This window comes from Stigmatopora argus, chromosome 22 (assembly GCF_051989625.1).
Source record: "Stigmatopora argus isolate UIUO_Sarg chromosome 22, RoL_Sarg_1.0, whole genome shotgun sequence".
Classification (NCBI taxonomy): domain Eukaryota; kingdom Metazoa; phylum Chordata; class Actinopteri; order Syngnathiformes; family Syngnathidae; genus Stigmatopora; species Stigmatopora argus.
The window spans coordinates 6142373-6162038 of record NC_135408.1 but is presented as its reverse complement, the minus strand read 5'-3'; the positions used below and the strand labels follow the sequence as shown (position 1 = coordinate 6162038).

Genomic DNA, 19666 nt, shown 5'->3' with positions numbered 1-19666 from the left:
ATAGTTTCGGCTCTATTTTTTAATCAAATCAACTCAATGACACTGAAAGTTGAGTGTCTATTTGGTAGGCAATGAGTTAATATTTGAAAAAACTCAAGGTGTTTATTTTAGATTGAAGTTATATTTACCTGCAGGACGCTTGTTCCGATCATGACATTCTCAGGTACCATGGCGAAGTATGCCGGCTTCTGGAAAACTGGTGCGTTGTCGTTGACGTCAAGCACCATCACGTCGATGTCTACTTCGGACCTGGCGCCTGTCAGTGTGTCAGTGGCCCTGGCGGCGAGGCGGTAGTACGACGCCGTCTCGTAGTCCAGAGGGTAGAGTACGCTGATCACGCCCGTGTCGAAACCGATGTCAAACTGCTGCGATGGGTCGCCGCTGACCAGGGTGAAGATGATGGGCTGCCCTGTCGGGCTGCTGGCATTGACGCTCAGCACTGAGGTGGACGCGGCCACGTCCTCTGGCACGGTGATGCCATAGAAGGGCTTGTCAAACAGCGGCATGGCTTTGTTTAATACGCTGACTGGGAGCTCCACCTCGCTGGAGAGACAGGGGACGCCGCCGTCAGAAGCCACGACTACCAACTTGAATTCCGCGTTGGACAAGTCGGCTTCGAAGGCTCGCTTCAGAGTCAATTCCCCTGTCACGGGGTTCATCTGCATGCCAATAAGTTGGGGAGAGGTATGGTTAAAATTGAGGAAAAAATTATAAATCTCAAATTACTTTAGAAATATGAAGGAAGATCAGGAGTCTCTCCTACCTGGAAGTTCCTGTTCGGTTCCTTGAGGCGATATGTCACCTGAGCATTCATGCCCAAGTCACGGTCGGTAGCTGTCACCGTAAAAATGGATGAGCCTAGTTCCGCTTCCACCCGTGTCGTGGCATAGTAAGGCAGGTTCACAAACTCGGGGGCGTTATCATTGTCATCCTTCACCTGTAAGGAGAATAAAATAGCACAAGCCAGCATGAGTTTGGGAAAAATATCCTAAAATGTCAACTTTAAACCATTTTTGATAGGACCGGCTATTTTCATTCGAACCTGCACTTGGACGCTCGCTCTGGCCACCTCCAGCACTTCCTCCTCCCTACGGACCTCCACTACCAACTCATAGCTGTCCCGTTCTTCGCGGTCAAACGGGATGCCAGCGGTTAGCAACGCCCCGCAAGTGGGCATCACGTTGAAAAGCCCACCGGGATTGAGCAGAGTGAACTTCAATGGCTCATTGAGAAACTGACCCACAGGGTTGACTACAGCCAGGACTCTTGGCTTGTGGGTGTTCTCCTGTACGGTGGCAGTGTAAAACGGGAAAGGGAAGGTGAGATTGCTGCTGACGGCTTGACGGACGAGCACCGTAACCAAAGCCACACTGGAGAATCGACCGTCCCAAACCTGCAGAGTGACAAGACGAACAAGCAAAGGATGTTTACGGTCATTTTCTAGCAATTAGCTCGCGACAAACGAAGTGTCCGCTATGTCAATTGGCCGACCTTCACATTGAATCGATAGCGGTCCATGCTGAGGTTCTGATTGATGACCGTCACCACACCGCTGCTACGCTCAACAGAAAAGTGCTCCAGGTTGCGGTCTGCCAATGAGTAGACTAGCTGGACTGTTTTGTTTTCAGGGTCCGAGGTATCGTCAGGGTCAAAGGCATCCACGCGGAGGACCTCCACTCCCACATAGGTGGGTAGCAGGAGAATGCTCTCGTACATGTCTTGAGAGAATCTTGGTGGTGAGTCATTAACGTTGAGTACCTGAAATTCAAGTACTGAGATGAGTTTGTTGGCTTATGAGAAGAAGATCAACAAGTAAACATGGAAACACTCACTTTGATAAGCACCTCGGCAGGACTGTCGGCACTTCTAGGTGGCTGTCCACTGTCTCGCACATGAATCCTAAAGACAAACTCAGGAAAAGTCTCATAATCCACGCTGGCAATTGTCCTGGAATACAAAACAATGGTCCACATTTGGCAATTATTGCAGAAAAATGCTAAATCAAGTTTGCGTTTAGGGATGCTTGAATCCAAAATAGCCAATTTCTTTCTTTCTTATTTTCAAGTCATGATTTCTTGAGACTGGGACTGAATGATTAGCTAGAAATTAAAAAGTGGACCTTACCGGATTGATCCAGTCCCAGGGTCCACACTGAAAAACATTCGAGCAGTTTCGCCTATGATTTGGAACACCAGCAGGGCATTATGATTCCGGTCAGCATCCGTGGCTCGGATGACTAACGGGTTGCCGTCCTCTCCGAGGATGATGCTGTTAACCGGGGCAGCCTCGCTTATGGTACCCGTATACCTGCTCCAACAGTAGTAGTCTCAGTACTTGCGGTCTTAAACTGTGCCAGAGCGCTATAAATACCTTAACTGCTGAAAGACAGGGGCATTGTCGTTGACGTCACCCACTTGAACCATGACGGCAGCGCTGGCTTCCGCACCTGCCATGCTAGAGGCACGGACCATCAGGAAGTAGAATGATGTTTTCTGACCAAATATATGGGACAGATGATAGATTTTTTTTTCTTTATCTCCGGTGAATTCAAATGAGTTAATCCAAACAAACCCTTTAAAAATGATCAGAGGCCCAATTTAGTATAAAAGCTTTGAGACACACAAAAATGGCAGAAAAGCATTTAATAATGTATTAAAATAGATAGGAAGCAAGCAAAAGCATTTTCTATTCATCCCAGTGCATAAGTGTAAAGAGGCATCTAACGTTCGGCAACAGACATAGCACACGAACACATGCACATTAACACACATCTAAAAAAAAACTATGTTTTTCCTTTGTATTCCTTCCTAAGTATTACATTTCAAATGATTTCCCCTACATAGAACCATCAATAACATAAAAAAGGAGTAAACGGAGTAGAAACTGACCTCAAAGTCGAAGCGTTTGCGCGTGCGGATGACGCCCGTGTTGTGATTAATAAAGAAGCACTTTTCCTCGTTGCCCCCGGTAATGTCATAAATGAGTGCTGAGCGGCTCAAAGCATTTATGGTGGCCACGTAAGCTCCAGTTGTGTTGTTTTCCATGATCTACAAAAAAAATGAATACTAAATTAAATCAGCTATTACATTTGGAGTCCCGCAGATCTTCACACACTTTACCTCGGCCTGGTACTCCTTCTGTGAAAATTTAGGTTTAGATAATTTGGAGAGTGTCAAAGATACACGAGCAGACGCGGTTGCCATTAGTGGTGGAAAGCCACCATCCGTGACTCGCACGGTAAGCGTGTAAAAACCCAAGGAATATAAATCCAGGTCCTTGGCGATAAAAATAAGGCCTGTGTTGTTCTTTATGCCAAATATACCGCCTGTGTTGCCTGAAAAAATGACAGAAGCAGACAAAGAACTTGGTAAATTTATGGGGGACACAGTTGCATTGGAGTACCAGATTTTTGCCATCTAGACTAAACCCTGGTTGAGGCCAATTTGCGAAAAGTTTTGGTTGTTGCCATTTTGAGATGGTAGGAACTTGGCAGCGAAGTTTGAGGCACCCATTTTACTGCTACCAAATATTAACCTAGACACAGGTGCAAAACCCACAAAATGAGAACTAATCCCAACCTGCTTGTATAGTGTAAGTGAGTTGCCCGTTAATTCCACTGTCCTTGTCCAGTGCAGTGACTTGCAAGACCGAAGTCCCGACGGGGAACGATTCATATGCGACAGCGTCATAACTGGTGCTGGTGAAGTAAGGGATGTTATCGTTGGCATCCTCCACTGCCACCAGTATCCTAGCCAGGTCCCGGTTGTATGGAAACTCTTGGTCCTTGACCTGAGGGGCCATACCAAACCACAGGTTGAGATCAGGAAGGTCAGAAAAGGGTAACGTTCCCGAGACCTTACCATGACGGTGAGGATGTGCTGCGTCCTGGCCTCGTAGTCCAGTCGGTCTGCCGTGTGGACCGCCCCCGTTCCTGGGTTGACCCTGAACAATCGCATGCTCGCTGGGTCCACACTGCCATAGATGGAAAAGCTCAGCCGGCTGCGCTCGTCCATGTCTGATGCGCGAAGACGCAGCAACTCCGTGTCCACCGCCACTTCCTCAGACACGCTGACATCATAGGCCGGCTGCGGGAACACTGGAGGGTTGTCATTGCTGTCCTGGACCCGGATGAATACCTGGCATGGTGCAAATGCACTGTATGAGGATAATTACTACACTTATTAGATGTTAACTTCAAAACCTTGCCCTTTTTAACAAGACACTCATGCAAGTGTGACAAGCAACCTTTAGCATAACCAACCTAATATAAACAAAACTTTGTTCTGTTTAACAAGACACTCATGCAAACCATGAACTTTTAAGCATGTCTAAGAACCAACTGTAGCGACAATGAACCACGTTATGCCCAAATGTCAAATAATAAAACTATCTTTGTACAGTGTGCGTACCTGAGCGGTGGCAACATTGGTGCCGTCCGTCACCTGCACCGTCATGTTATAGACAACCTGCACCTCGGCGTCCAATGGCCTCGCCACCACCAAGGTGCCCACTCCCACTTGGAGGTCAAACTGCATATCAAAGCTACCTGCACACACACACACACGCGTGTTAGGGTGTTACCATTCGCGACTCAACCTCAGCACAGTGTAACCGTGGCCATCTGTGCCCGGAGGCTGAGCGCAATAAAGTGAAGCGAAACGCGACAAAGCGCTTCCCTATCGGCCCGAGCTCCGTTAATGTCCTCACCAACATCTGCCTTATCTGTCGCCAAACACCGACTACCTCACGGTCCGAGCCAGTGTTGGGTTTGCAAGCTTAATGTTTGATTCGTGGCACAGAGAGAGGAAGAATTGATACGCCTTAGTTATTCCACACAATCCTCACTCTCATCCCTGGACATATCTGAGGGCCCCGGCTTCATGTACCAGCACATGAATACTGATGCCCCATTGCAGGGATTGGCTTACTTTTTTTCCCCGCTAAAGGTTCTTGTTGTTGCTGTTTCCCCCTTCAAGAGAAGATGGTCAATACTACACTTGGGGGTGAGCCATCTCACAGCATTACTAAAAAGAGATATCGTAAGTCAAAATGCTTCTTCAAAAGAGAAGCTTTTTACTCCATACAACAGAAATTTGAGGCAAGCATCAGAGACGATGATTGACTGACTATTTCCAGTCTAGATGTCTGAGTTGTGTGAGGAGCAGCTCATAAATACAGTAAGCAGCAGCTGTTAATGTTAACTCATGGAACGCGGATGTGAAGTAGTAGATATTTGATCAGTTAATTCAAAAGCTTTAGGAATATTTCCATTATCACAGTGAGGCAATTCATTCTAGAGAAGAGGAAACCTATTTTGATTCATTTATCTTCATGTTTGGATTGGGAGTAGAATGTGTTGATATTGCATCACCCTGCCACTAATGCATCCACATGTGCTCAGAGTTCGGGGATGCTTTTACAAATAAAATCAATCGTATACGGCCTTTGGCCAAACACAAGCTGCTGTGCTCAATTCACCATTTTGTTTGGCTCTGTTTTTTTTCCTTTTATCTATCTAAATTGCTTTTAGCCTCACCTGTGTCAAGAGAGCAGTTCCTCCCACAGGCATTTTGCGGAATGTAGAACATTTCTCTGGCCACGCGTCCTCCTGCGCATGGACGACAGCATCAATACAAAATGGAAGGGAAGAAACTGTGGGCAAATATTTTCTATAGCAGAGACAACTGAATTTATTTGAGGTGCTTTAAAATTTGTGGTATTGATCTAGCTGAGGTTTACCTAAAATGTCACTGTATTTATTATATTCTATTTACCGTAATCTTCGGACTATAATCCGCTACTTTATTCCTTCGCTGCTGTGGTTTATTGTCCACGTCTATTAATGATAAACACATTTAAATTCTCAGCAGGATGACAAGACCACAGGTAAAAAAGTCTTCCAAAAATATTTTGCACTAATACTTCTATCCACGTTCTGTACTTAGAGCAACATTATTAGATCAAATATTACGGCAACTGAAGCATGAAAGACGGAAGCAACAATTAAATGGCATTTCCCCTCCACCGGCATAGGCTAATCAACTCATTTTTTAATTAAAGCGCCGACGCGGTGTCGATTGTTTTCAACCACAGCGGCAGCGGTGGGGAATGACCTGTGCATTGAAAGGTCATTAAAATCAATCATGCCATCACTGCACCGAGAGGACAAATAAATAAAATTGAACGCAGCGTTAGCGCATGTACAGTATGTAAAAATAGAAAATGATGCTCGGCTGGAACTCGATGATGCATTTACAAAAATGCTCACAGTATTTTCCATCTCGTCTTTCGAGTGACCTTACCAACGATGTTGAACCAAACTGGGGTGTTGGATTGGCCCACGGCGACCACTCCTACAGGCTGAGTTACGGAGGCTGTCTCGGGCACCGAAAAGTTGTAGCAGCGCTGGGTGAACAGCAGGGGCAGAGGCGAGGGCGTTGGCCGGACAATCCACTCCACGTGAAGCTTGACTGTTGACCAAAGGGGTGGGTCGCCACCGTCCTCTGCTTTGATCTGAGACATGGAAGGTATGTGACATTAGTGCATACCCTTAAATATGCAGATGCCACCTTAGTTTACAAAATCTTTGATCACAAAAAAATTGCCCTCGGCTACAATCTTACATAATATATGTTCATTAACATGAATATGTGCTGTCCCTTATTAAATAAATCAAACTCAAACTCAAATCTACGTCCACTTCACAGTTCAAATGACAATGACAACCAGTTAAGTGCAATTGGTAAAGTGGCTAAAATGTAATTAAAAGAATGACTTTCCAGGACACTATTTTTATGTAAGATTTCGGTCAAAAAGATTAAAATTAAACTTTTGGCATCAAACTAAATTTCACAAGATGCAACAAAAAAACTAACTTAGCAAAATAGTCCAAAAAGTAAAAACTCGACGGTCACAATGTTTACAATTCACTTCACGATCTCGCAGCCAAGACTTTTGCCCTCCATGCAAAACAATCTGACTTGTGCAACCTGTCTTTTTGCTTACAAAACAGATGTGTCTCTCTCGCTGACTCTTTTTTTTCATGCACTCCCAGTTTTTGTGTTTATGACTTTTGATACAAATTTCACGTGTGGGTGGGCTTTATGGCAAGTGCATCCTCATTGGTGGAGTAGATTTACCCTCTCCCCGGAAAATCATGCCTAATACCTTCCTATCTGCTACATTAATAAAGATACCCACACTTTGATTAAGTTAGTCCGTTGTCCATAAAACATTGTCTTTTGTTCCCATTATCATAATTCTAAGAAATGTGGGACTTGTATATTGAGACTCTTTGAGCAACCGTTAAACATCATTAGAGACTGACTTATTTTAAAAAAAAAGACTCACCAGATTTCTCTTTCCTGCTGTTTTCCTTTTCCTTTTTTTAAAAATTATGTTCAATGGCAAGTCATAAAAGATTTGTCCATTGTTCTGCCCACATTTGACCACATGCGCATCCAGTTTTGCAGCAATCGGAACAAATTTCAATGACATTCTGCCTTTTTGGGGGGGCTAAGCTACAAAACATTCTATCTGTTTTATTGTAAGACCTCTAACACATAAATAACTCCTCAAAATTATTGGAACAAAATGTAAAATGGATTGGGGGCCTTAGTGGGATCTGCGCACCATCGAGAGGCACATTGGCTCTAAAGTACAGACTCAACAGGTTCAATGACCAATCAAAAAAGACATAACTCTAATGTCTACAGTAAAATGGCATAAAAAAGAAAATTGAGACTTCTATTACAATGACATTAGTTTGTAAATGAAGGTCCCAAACAAGCTTTGTGTTGACATGATTGAGTGAGAGCCAAGTGAAATAAAAAAGCAATTCCATCAGCGGGTTATCAAATGTATCTTGGCCAACTCATAAAAATGCATTGGGATGATAAAAGATGGATTTATTATGATAGAAAATTCAAGTCCGACCTACCGTGAGGACATGGTTGCTCCCGGCCACCACTGCCTTCTTGGACATCACCATGGCGGTGCGCGGGTCCAAACCGAACGTCTCGTCCCGGTTGCCGTCCACAATGCTGTAGCTGATGTTGGCGTTGGCGCCGACGTCGCGGTCGTACGCGAAGACCCGATAGACGGGCTCGCCGCGCCGGTTACGGTCGCGCTCGGGCAGGCGGATTCGGTAGGTGACCTCCGGAAAGACGGGCGGGTTGTCGTTCTCGTCCTCTACGTGGACAATGACCCACACGGTGGACTGACGTGTGGTCACCGGACCGTCGATGACCGTCACCTAGGAGACAGAGTTTGGGTTTCAAACATTTTTTTCAAGCTCATGGGAAATCTCTTTCTGTTAGCGTGGCCGGGGCTGAAGGCAAAGGTCTCATCACAACATCGATTGGATCACATCACGGGTGTGAGCCGCCTGACTGCTGGTGGAAGTCTTAATTACACTCCCTGCCAGACAAAGCTGCACATACCGGCACTCACACTGCAGGCTGCAGATGGAGAGCCTATTTCCAACTGACTATTTACCGTATTTTTTGGATGTTAAGTCACACTTTTTGTCATAATTTTTCTGAGCCTGCGACTTATACTCAAGTACATCTTATTTATGTATTTTTGTTCTCTCTGACCACTGATAGGATCTTATGGGGGGTTATGCGAAACACTAACTATCTAGAATCTTCAGTTGAATTTTAGCATACACATGATTTACATTCGCGGAATGCACAGAGATGTGGCAGGCCACATTTTGCCCCCGGCCACTTTGACACCTGTGCCTTAGCTGTAGGGGATGACTAATCTGAATGTTCAAATTATATGCCGTGCAACTAACTTTACAACCTTGCTTTTTCCAAATGCAATGGGGGAAATAAGGCGGACTTACTCTCTGTTTATTTCAGGCTTTGTTTTTCTGAGACTTTTTCGTGGTGTCTACTCATGATAGACACGCTCGTTTAATCTTGCTATGTTTACCTGGCATCAGACTGAATTTTGGAAAAATAAATAAATAAAGCGTTATGTTGGATGGTGAGTCATTAAAATTCACTACCATACTAAGCATTGTTGTGTTCCACAGGCTTCCTGAATCTCTTTGACATGGCTTCTGGAGACTTTCTTGGTGAATCCCATCGATAAAAAGGCTCATTTGAATGTCACTGGCACTAAAAATAATTTAATAAATACATTTTAAACCATTTATGTGATGGGAAACCCTGGAAATCCAGTGAAAAAATTGTGTTTTGGAGATGTGGGAGGAAAAACGAGTACCCAGGGAAAACCGACGCAAGACCCGGAGAGCATCTAAACTCCACACAGGAAGTTCTGAACCTGGGATTGAACCCTAAATCTCAGAACTGTGGTGGTGACTGCCCCGTTTGAAAGCAAATTAACTTGAAATCTATCATGGTCAATGGCAGTCAATGAGTTAACGGCCAAACAGTTAATAGTTCGGTCTAGCAAATTTCATATTGATGAGATAAACCGATTCATCTTTTTCAAATAACATCTCTAGGGTGTACTAATGTCTTAAAGCTGTCTTTAAAAATGCTGAACTATTTTACCAGCTCTTGTATCGGATTTCATTAAATTGTCTACCCAATGAAGGCAGCGTATACTAATTTATTGTCTTCCCTGGCATCTTCTCACGGCATCGAGGGTGAGATATCTTTGAACGAGATCGAGAGTGTGGGGGGGCCTGGAGATTTTATTTCATTTCATTATGGTAGTTAATAAATAGTGAAGAAAGTCTCGACAGGGATAAAGTTTTCCCTGTGAAGTGGATAAGCCACGATTATATCTGCTTCATCTGCATGCGATGGCCATGGCGCGAATGCTAATCGCGGCTCTATCTGGACGCCCGGTGTCTGCACTTATCTAACACTCACACACCCTCCCACGCATACAAAGTTCTCACCGGCCCGAGTCGAGGAGATAAAAGATGATGAACGATTACGTTTAAGAAATCCCCAAGCTCTACCAGAACTTGGAGCCATTCATCAGTGTCCTAAGGGGGACCCGAGGGACTTCGTGTCTGCCTCGTCCTTCGACCACTCTGCTATGCATGCGGCGTGGCAGGTGGCGGCCAAAGATAAACAAACCGGACCCCAAGGCCCGGAGTCCCTGCGCCGTTCGTACGTTAGTTACCTCCAGGAAGTGTTCAGACTGCTGCTCTCGGTCCAGCTTCCTCGCCGTTGTGGTGATCAAACCTGGCAGCCAAACAAAAGAGAGCCATCATGACACTTTGTCGGCAAACTGGGAGGGTCGGCAGTGAATGAACATTCCTTCCTTATTTTTGTACTCGAGCCAAAGTCTTGTCTGTACATAATCTGATAGGATCTTGGCACTAAGGACACAATAGGAAGTGAGTTGAAAATTTAATTTAGACAAAATGAGTCCTCTTTTGCCAACTTGTGGCATGTCTTATCTCATCTCATCTCATTTTTTAAACCGATTGGGGTCACGGGGGGTGCTGGAGCCTATCCCAGCTGACACCTGACCCTGAATCGGTGGCCAGCCGATCGCAGGGCACAAGGAGACGGACAACCATGCACACCCACACCTAGGGGCAATTTAGTGTCCAACCAGCCTACCATGCATGTCTTTTTAATGTGGGAGGAAACCGGAGTACCCGGAGGAAACCCACGCAGGCCCAGTGAGAACAAGCAAACTCCACACAGGTGGATTTGATCCCAGGACCCCAGAGCTGTGAGGCCGACGTGCTGACCACTCGCGCCACCAATGAAAGTTTAACTATTAAAAATAAAACAGAACAGTTCCTCCGAAAGTGCCGAATTCAGTCAAAAGGAGCAAATTTACCAAGCGTCCAATGCATTTCCCTCCTGCCTAGTCTTTTAAAACGGCCCAATTGTGCGTGAAAATGCCCAACACTGAATCGGCTGGCAACACTGAACAGGCTCACAGAGACCTCATAAAAACATGAGTGTGAATATAAATAGGTTTATTAATATTATTAGCGGGCGGCCTGGCGGCCCTCACAGTTCTGCGGTCCTGAGTTTGATACCAAGTCGGTCCTACTGTGTGCAGTTTGCATGTTTTTCCCGAGCCTGCGTGGGTTTTCTCCGGTTACCTCCCACATTCCAAAGACATGCATGGTAGCCTGGTTGGATACTCTAAATTGCTCCTAGGTATAAGTGTGAATGGTTGTCAGTCTCCTCGTTCCTTGCGATTGGCTGGCCACTGAGTCAGCTGGCATAGGGTGCAGCACCCCCACGACCCTTGTGAGGATGAAGCGGTTCAGAAAATGAATGATGTGTATGACAATGTGATTTATAGCAGTTAATCTTGTGGCTAATCTTGATTAACCTAAAAATTTCAGATGTAGAAGGATTTGTAAGTAGAGGTACCACTGAATTTGATCTTTTTTAAAAAGAGAACCACATATTATGTTTGAATTCATTATGATCATTTGTATAGCAAAGAGATAAATCACAGATAACCTCAAATAATAAATTCAGATTATAATGTGTAATCATTTCTTTGCCCCAAACTACACCGGTGGCAGTATGGTTGTGAGTGCGTAGGGTCCTTAGTCTCTCTATGTGCCCTACAGCTAACTGGCGACCAGTCTAGGGGGTAGTCTGTCTTTCGCCCAAAGTCATTTTACGAGGATGGATAATGAATGAAAAGGAATGAATATTGCAGCCATTTGACCAAACCATTAACATTCTAGAGGCATAGTCAATTTACATACTAATCCTCCTCATAAATCTAATCAAGTCTATCTGTGATAGCACATTGATCCCTCCTTTAGATTTCAACATATCTAGTAGTTTCATAGTTTTATTGAATATGCATTAAAAAACTAATAAACCCATGCTGTAATGGAATTCAATTAATTTATTTAACTCTTTCAATACCATTAAGGATGATAAATGTCCCATCAATTTGAACTGGGAAGGTGGCAGCGAATGAACAAATGGATTAGAGGGATGTCTATTGGTGATAAAATCATTGATATGAACAGCAGAAGGACATATATACAGTGAGTTAATGACTGCGGAATTAAGGCGCAAAGATTAGTATCTCTCCGTAAATTGGTGTGGGTGGGTGTTTGAATGTTATGGAGTGGAAGCACGCATGTTTCCGTCACACACACGTTAGTGCAAATATGGAAGGGTCACCTTGAGAGGATCAGAGATACAAACTGCACGCTAGCCTAATCACGTCATAAACGCTCACTGTAATCACACACACACAAGTCAGAATGCTAATATATTCCTGCAAAGACACACTCACGCACTCCCACAATTCCACTTTCCTTCGTCTTGGCCCTTGTGTCAACACTCATCTCGTGTGTTTGCTCCCCCTGCCATGGATGAAAACTAGGAAAGTGTGTGTGTGTGTGGGTGTGGGGGATTGTAAGTGCATTTGGTGGTGGGGGCAGAGGCTGCTGGTGCTCCTATAGCAAAGAGCTGTGCTTCAATCTTGTTCTGTGCTTGGCTACACACAACTCGCACACACACACAACACAAATCAAAGTGAATGGGTCGAACGGTGCACATCAATCAGATTCGCGTGGGACACGAGGAAAGTTCCGGGATTCCCAGATCTGCACAAAAGTCCCGTCTTGCTGCGATAACACACCTATCATCTCAATCTGTCGTCTTAATAGGATCCCGGTTGGGAGACGGCACCGGGACGCGGTAAAAACCCACTTATCAGGAGGACGAGACATCGTTAAAGGATGTGGGTGAGCAAGAGATAATAGCAGCAAAACAACAAGGGGTATTAAACACATTTTTGGCCACATCGTAGTTACGGTTTTATTCGGAAGGCTGTAATGTCTGCCAACTAGGCTACTACAATTAATGATTAATGAAATAACAGCGTTTCTGATTGTTGATGGAATATTTATTGACTTTAAAATTATTCAAATTTGCTGTTTTTCATTTCTTTAACTGAGTTTTGAAATTTGAAAAAGGGAAAACACTGAATGCTTATCCTTGAAATCTTTTAATTAAAAAAGAAAAACTGAAAAAAAAAGTTACAAAATGAAATATTCTATTATTTAGATGTTTTTCTTTGACAACGGGGTCTATTTTAACCTCTTCCTTGATTACATTTGACGTCCAATTCTATTTGATCGGGATGGGTGAATGAAGAGGGCGTCGACTGCCGTCAAACATGACCAGCCCTCGGCTACAATGTTACATATTTACATATATATGTTCATTAACATGAATATAAATATGTTCATTTATATGTACTATCCTTTATGAAATAAATCAAACTCAACATTAAAAGACATGTCAGACAGTCCTCCCAGTGTAAAATATTCAACTGACCTGTCTTTGGATTGATGTAGAAAAAGTTCTGCGGGTTTCCTGCAGTGATGCGATAGCTGAGGCGGCTGGGCGTGGCGGTGAGGTCGGGGTCCTGCGCCTGAATGCGGATGACCGACATGTCCTTGGGGGAGTTCTCCATCACCGATGGGTGGTAGATGGGGTCCGAAGTGAGAGGCGCGTTGTCGTTCACGTCCTCCACCTGATGAGAGGAGACGCTATAATGGTGTCCAATACTGTTTTACGATGTTTTTTTTAAATTCAAATACATTTGAAAATGACCTAATTTCCTCCACTGATGGAATAAATGTCAAATGTAATCCCTTGATTGATGACTTTACATTAAACAAATAAAAAACAATGGGGAATCATAGTAATGATGCATGGAAGAAAGATAAGAACAATAATTGGAAAAATCTGAAAATTTTAAAGTAAATGATCATAAAAATATTTTTAAAATAATACAAATAGTAAACGTTTTTGGAAAATATGAAATGAAAAAGGAGGAAATAAAAATAAAATCTCACATTTTTTGTTTTAGAAATCTACTAGATTCACATTGTTTTCATTTTTCAAATTATTAAAGTTTGCGGGCCAAATCTGAAGAGATCAACTTTACAACTAGATTAATTGAAAGACATGAAATACCATGTATGATTATGATTGAGGATTAGGAAAAAGGTCAAAGTCAAATGATATACGATCAACAGCATGCCATTGCAATTGAGGGTCTCCACAGCTTCGGTGTGCACACCAAATGCGTGGAATATTTACGAGCATGGGCTGCGAGCGACGTGGTGGCGATACGCTCGAGCGGGTAATTGAGGAGCACCTGCGTCTGATTAAACTTCGTGTTTCGGTACGCTTGTGTGTGGGACCAATCGGGCCCTGGAGGCAATAACAACAACATCGCCGCTCAACAAATTCTTCCAAACTGGTCATGTTTATTCTGTTTAACTGCGTTTGTGGCTCTTTCCATCCTTCTGCTAAGAATTTAAATGACTTTCTTCGTTAGTAGACGAGTAGGGAAGGAAAAGCGAATGTTAAAATGGTTTGTATGTCGATCGCAGTCAATAGCAGGCAGTGAGTTAAGCTAGGCTGGGTATGGAAGTAAATCAGTGCCAAGGGAGTTTGATTTGAATTTGTAACGCTGAAATATTTTCCGCATCAAAATACTAACAGAATTTTTCAGCATCGAATTTCAGCCGCAAAAAAAATTACCATTCAGAAATTCCCCTACAAAAAATTCCGTGGACACAATTCATCCCCATTGAATTTCATCGGACTTTCGCTCTACAGACTGAATTATTTGCAACATTTTTTTGTGTGGCTGAATTTCCAATATACTTATGCAGCTGAGGTTTTGTGACTGAATTTCTACAATCATTCATTCATTTTCCATAACAGATACCCTCACAAAAGTCGCAGGGGTGCTGGAGCCTATCCCAACCAACTAAGGACACCAGACGATGGACACATTGGTCAACCAATCGCCGGACACAAGGAGGTCAATGACTCATGCTCACGTTCATACCTAGGGGCAATTTAAAGTGTTCAACCAGCCTACCACGCATGTTTTTGGGAAGTGGGAGAAACACTGAGTACCGAGAGAAAATCCACGCAAGCCCAGGGAGAACATACAAACTCCACTCAGGTGGACAGACCTGGATTTGAAGCCAGGACCCCAGAGCTATGAGGCTAATGCACTAACCACTGGGCCACTGAATTTCTACATTTTGGAGAAAAAAAAATGTTATTAAAATTTTTCACTCTAGTGTCACTGATTTACTTCTGTACATATGATCCAGTTATTACTCAGCACCTGTGTTTTCTCCAAATAAATATTGTATTATCTCTACAAAGGACAACATTCTAACGTGCATACAGTGTGCACCTGGCATTGCAATGCTCCAATTGTTATGCGGAGCGCGTGCAACCCACCTGGATGAAGACCTCGACGGAAGCCGACAGCGGCGTGACCCCTCTGTCTGTGGCGTATACCGTCAACCAATAGGAGTCCTTGCTCTCGCAGTCCAGGACGCCTGCTGTGTAAATCACTCCTGTGGGAGAAAAGACATTCATTCCAGAGGGTACGTATAACAATCAGGTGTGTGTGAGCTTGGCGCAAAGAGGGTTTCATTCCCAAAGAGGGAAACAATTTGAGTGTAATTTCCCAGGGGACGCAAACCTTTAGACCCGCATTGTCGCCCATCAGCAAAGATACATTTCCATGCGCGTCAATCATACCAACACTAAGGTGGAATTGATCCCACGCTCGCCCGCACCAAAGTCACGCGAATGAACCGCTACACCCTCACTAACTTTTTTATTTATGTTTTATTAAGTCCATATTTTAACGTTTAAGCTTGTAAATTAAAAGGGGTTGTTTTGGAATCCGACCCAATTTGTAACACATCAGCTCATTCAGGATTAAATTAAAGCTATTTTCACCTTCTCAAAATTCACAACTTCCCAGATCACACAATAGTTCACATTTTCAGTCTTGCGCATTGTTTCCATGGAAAATCTTTTGAACCATTTTCCTCATCCTCCCAAATTCCACTTTCCCTCCTTAACTGACCCAATTTGACACTATTTAGAGGTATTTGAGAGAGTCACACGCTCCTTCTAACCAATTACAACCATTCCAACGTCAGATATTGCAGAGTTCATTCAGGACAATTGCCTTCCAAATTGAATCTGTTGTTGTCAGAATGTAATCACTTTGCAATAACTATTGGAAGAAGAACATAAATAAAGGGCATCAGGGCCATTAGCTGCGGTCACCTTGAACTGCCACTTTTGTGCCAACACCAATTGAGTCACCCACACGCACACACACACAAACACGACGTGTCATTGGCCTCAAGTAAGATGAGGAGCTGACAGCTCTGATGTGACCTCTTAATGGACTGACTGTCTACTCTGCTCGCCATGCCAGACTTTGCATTGAAATCAGGCCCCCTGACGCACCGCCTTTGCTTGAGTTAGTATGAACAAAAGCTTTTTGATCACTGAGAAAGTTAAGTCTTAAGAAATGGTCAACATGTCAAAAAAAAGAAAATGACTTCACCAATGTCATTTTATATGTACAAAACAAATTTGGCACTCAGATCTTTCATTCTTAGACCCTTTTATAGTAAGTTATTTTATCCAAAACAACGCAACGGGCAATGCCCACTTTTTTTCCCAACAATTCTGGCTGTGGCATCATAACCATAATTGAGTGTCTTTTGAGCGCGTCTTGGGATTCATCTTCAACAACCTGCCATTTTAGAGCAGAAATACTTCTGCAAGTGATGTTAAAATGGTAGCAGACAATAGTGTGAACACAAATCCACCCAGAAAAGCCAAATAAAGGTCCTTGTAATGAAATGAGATCCTAATTAGTCTTCCTTTTCTCAGCTGCCTTAGCTCCACTCACTAACAAGCCTGTAAAAAGTTGATGACACACCCACAAAGACCAGCAGATTTTTGCCAGTCTGCTATCCAATGGCTTTCTATTCTCTTGTTGCTATGGAACCGTTCAGTCATTTGGTAACATGTACTAGCCAACGGAGTCGAAGAAAGATAGCAATGATTATCAATTCTGGTTGTGATGTCACAACCAGAATTGCTTAAAAAGGAGGGTATTCCCTAATGCATTGTTTTAGGTGAAAAAAATAACAGCCACTTTTGAGCACACAATTTATTCTCTATATATACGCCATTTTTAAATTTCACTCCTTTTACTTCTTTCACTTAGTCCCTATTTTAATAGAACCGTTTAAGACTTATAAGAATTGAAATGCACTTGTATGAAAGGTGATGCGTGTCTACTGAAAAGCTGATGTCTGAGTCTGATTTCTATTAGCTCTAGACGTTCAATCTATTCAAAGTGGGAGGGTTGGCAGCGGATGAACGTTCGTTCAAATTGATTAGATGTGTAGTTGTGATAAATCCTTTAAATTCTCATCAGAAGGCGAAAACGAGCCGCACCATCGGACGAATTTCATTGTCGATGGCGCTGAAAAAGTTAATGACAAGAGGTGCATTCGGGGGCAATCTATAAAGAGTGTTTTTGTCGGCGGCGGCAACGCACTCTTGTAAGCTTGTCCTTGACTTTGTCCCTTTCAGAGTGCATCCCATTTCTGTCAAGAGAGAGAGGGGAAGTGAAGTGGCGGAGGAGTGGGAGCAACCCAGCTTTTTTGAAAAACCTCTTTGAACTAGTGAATAAGCCTGCCAATATGATACAAATGTGACATGACAGACTTCATTTTCACCGTAAATAACGCGGTCCATGACAAACTGAGGTGTTGCCGCATTTTTTCCAATCGGTTACGGGTCAGATTTTGAGACCAAGCTTGGAGCACGTTAAAACAGCTCGCTAAGTCGGAGTAACGAGAGGCGCGCTCCCCAGGTGACGGGAATACCAATTTTCTCACGAGGTTGTGGAGGAAGATCTTTGCATTGCTCACACATGGGAGGAGTGAGTCATCTCAAAAGGGTAAAGATAAGACCGGCCTTTCACGCCAGGAGGGGTGGGGGTGCAAAGACTCGGGGAAATTGGTTCGACGTGAGCAGACGGCGGATGTGCTGTTTGCTTTCAATCGATATGTCCGCAACGTAACAAAAGCGGAATGAAAATGAGTAGAAACGGCAAATAAAACAAACGCTGGGGTGGTCATGATGAATAATATAGTGGGAAACTAAGGCTAGTGTTCAAGGGTCTTTGATAAAGTCTCAGAATAAAAAGATGGGGATTTTCAATTTACGATTACGATCAAAACCCCTTTCTAATGTTATGCGATTGAAAAATAGAGCCAAGGAGAGAAATCGATGTTATGTATTCATTTGAGTTTTTATTGCAGATGATTTTAAAAAATTATAATTGGAGTAATTGGAATAATTAACCCTAACCCAAAGACATGCATGATAGGCTGGTTGGACCTTCTAAATTGCCCCCTGGTGTTAGCGTGACCCTTGTGAGGATAAGCGGTATGGATGAGTGTTTGATTAATTATATAATTTTACGTTAATAGTAAAACAAGCTTATAAAAATCTTCATAAAAGTAAATCAATGAGTTATGACTCCCCAAAAAACCTTAAAGTTGTTTTTTTGAAATACAATTTAACTCAATTTAACCAATAACCAATGCCTGCTATTGACAAGGATAGGCGTCCAATTCATATGAATTAGGAGGCATGGCTGAATGCTCATTGCTCATTGCTCTTTGCCATTGACAGCGCCAGACGTTGAATCCATTTGGACAGAGAGAGGGATGAACAATCAAAGAGTGCTTTGTATTAAAAAAAACACACACACAATTGACCATATCACCAAGCCCAAGCTGTGACAATTATTTTAACCCATTGACTGCCATTGACATCAATGTACGCCTATTCTATTTGAACTCCCAGTCAAAAATGTATAGCACACCTCTCACATTGCAAGCCAAACCTCCCGATTTGAGTCTCCAACATTAAATAAATAAACAAGGTAATACTTCCAATGGGAGTCTTTTCAGAAAATAACAAACACCGAGTTTTCTTTCAAGAGAACAGTAGACGAGGGTTATGAAACACATCAAAGAGATGTAAATAAATAAATAAGTAAGCAGTGGAATAAGATATCTTCTTTCTCTGCACTCCCTAGCAATCTTCTTTCACTTTCTGCACCCACGGGCGCTCACCCAGACCGCCCCCATAATAATTTCGGCCTGGCTTCTAGCTTACTTTGCGCCTCGCTGACTTTGTAATGTTAAGGTACATAACCGAGGCGCGCATCGTTACACATTACTGCAGGGTATCAGAAAACATCTTAAACTTTAAAAAGTAACTTCATATTTCTTCTTGCTGCACAGAGTACAGCAGGGGTGTCCAACTCATTCCTTAAGGTTTTATTCTAAGGGAGCTGTTTTATCTTTCAATCATTTGTTTTGATTTAAAAAGGAAAGACATTTAAACTTTTTTTTATTGACATAAAAAGTGGAAAGCAGGAAATGTTCTCTTTATGTATTCATATTTGTATGTGGGAGTTCTGATTCATTTTATTCAGTTGAATTCACATATTTTGTGGATATTTTTACTTTTTAGCTTTACATATGATGTATTCAGCATTTACTGTCATCTTTTCTATGTTTTTCGCTTTAATTTAAATATCTGTACATTTGCATTTTTTTAACGTGTACCATGACAATAAAACTACACATTCCTATTGTAATTGTTATTATTCATACAGTTAGGTGTGTTATGCATAGTGTTTTACTTATTTGAATAATATGACACTTTGTTTCTATTTCCGTCTCACTGTTTTGAATAAATATTCCTATTGGAATTTAAATAGAAAAATTGTAGATTAGCTTGTCAAAGTGCACCAAAGGCTGTGCACTGCTCAAATAGTACAACGAGGGTGGCCA

General features: G+C 42.8%; 1 protein-coding gene across 4 annotated transcripts in view; it reads right to left on the bottom strand.

Annotated features, from left to right (window-relative positions):
• fat3b (FAT atypical cadherin 3b) overlaps positions 1–19666 on the bottom strand; it is a 51175-nt gene that overhangs the window by 24216 nt on the left and 7293 nt on the right. For 3 of the 4 annotated variants that reach the window (XR_013298100.1, XM_077592249.1, XM_077592247.1), the window contains exons 5-22: positions 15210–15328; positions 13272–13470; positions 10111–10172; positions 7940–8254; positions 6303–6513; positions 5537–5608; positions 4410–4546; positions 3861–4136; positions 3579–3789; positions 3120–3334; positions 2889–3047; positions 2371–2492; positions 2125–2307; positions 1833–1947; positions 1492–1758; positions 1043–1393; positions 764–937; positions 129–659 (exon numbers count right to left, since the gene is read on the bottom strand). Coding sequence is in view for 3 of the 4 variants with exons in the window: in XM_077592249.1 (XP_077448375.1) it covers positions 129–659; positions 764–937; positions 1043–1393; positions 1492–1758; positions 1833–1947; positions 2125–2307; positions 2371–2492; positions 2889–3047; positions 3120–3334; positions 3579–3789; positions 3861–4136; positions 4410–4546; positions 5537–5608; positions 6303–6513; positions 7940–8254; positions 10111–10172; positions 13272–13470; positions 15210–15328 (3719 nt within the window). In the remaining variant the exon portion in view is untranslated. Of the gene's footprint in view, positions 1–128; positions 660–763; positions 938–1042; positions 1394–1491; positions 1759–1832; positions 1948–2124; positions 2308–2370; positions 2493–2888; positions 3048–3119; positions 3335–3578; positions 3790–3860; positions 4156–4409; positions 4547–5536; positions 5609–6302; positions 6514–7939; positions 8255–10110; positions 10173–13271; positions 13471–15209; positions 15329–19666 lie in introns of those variants that run through there. The other variant, XM_077592248.1, reaches the window with a different exon arrangement.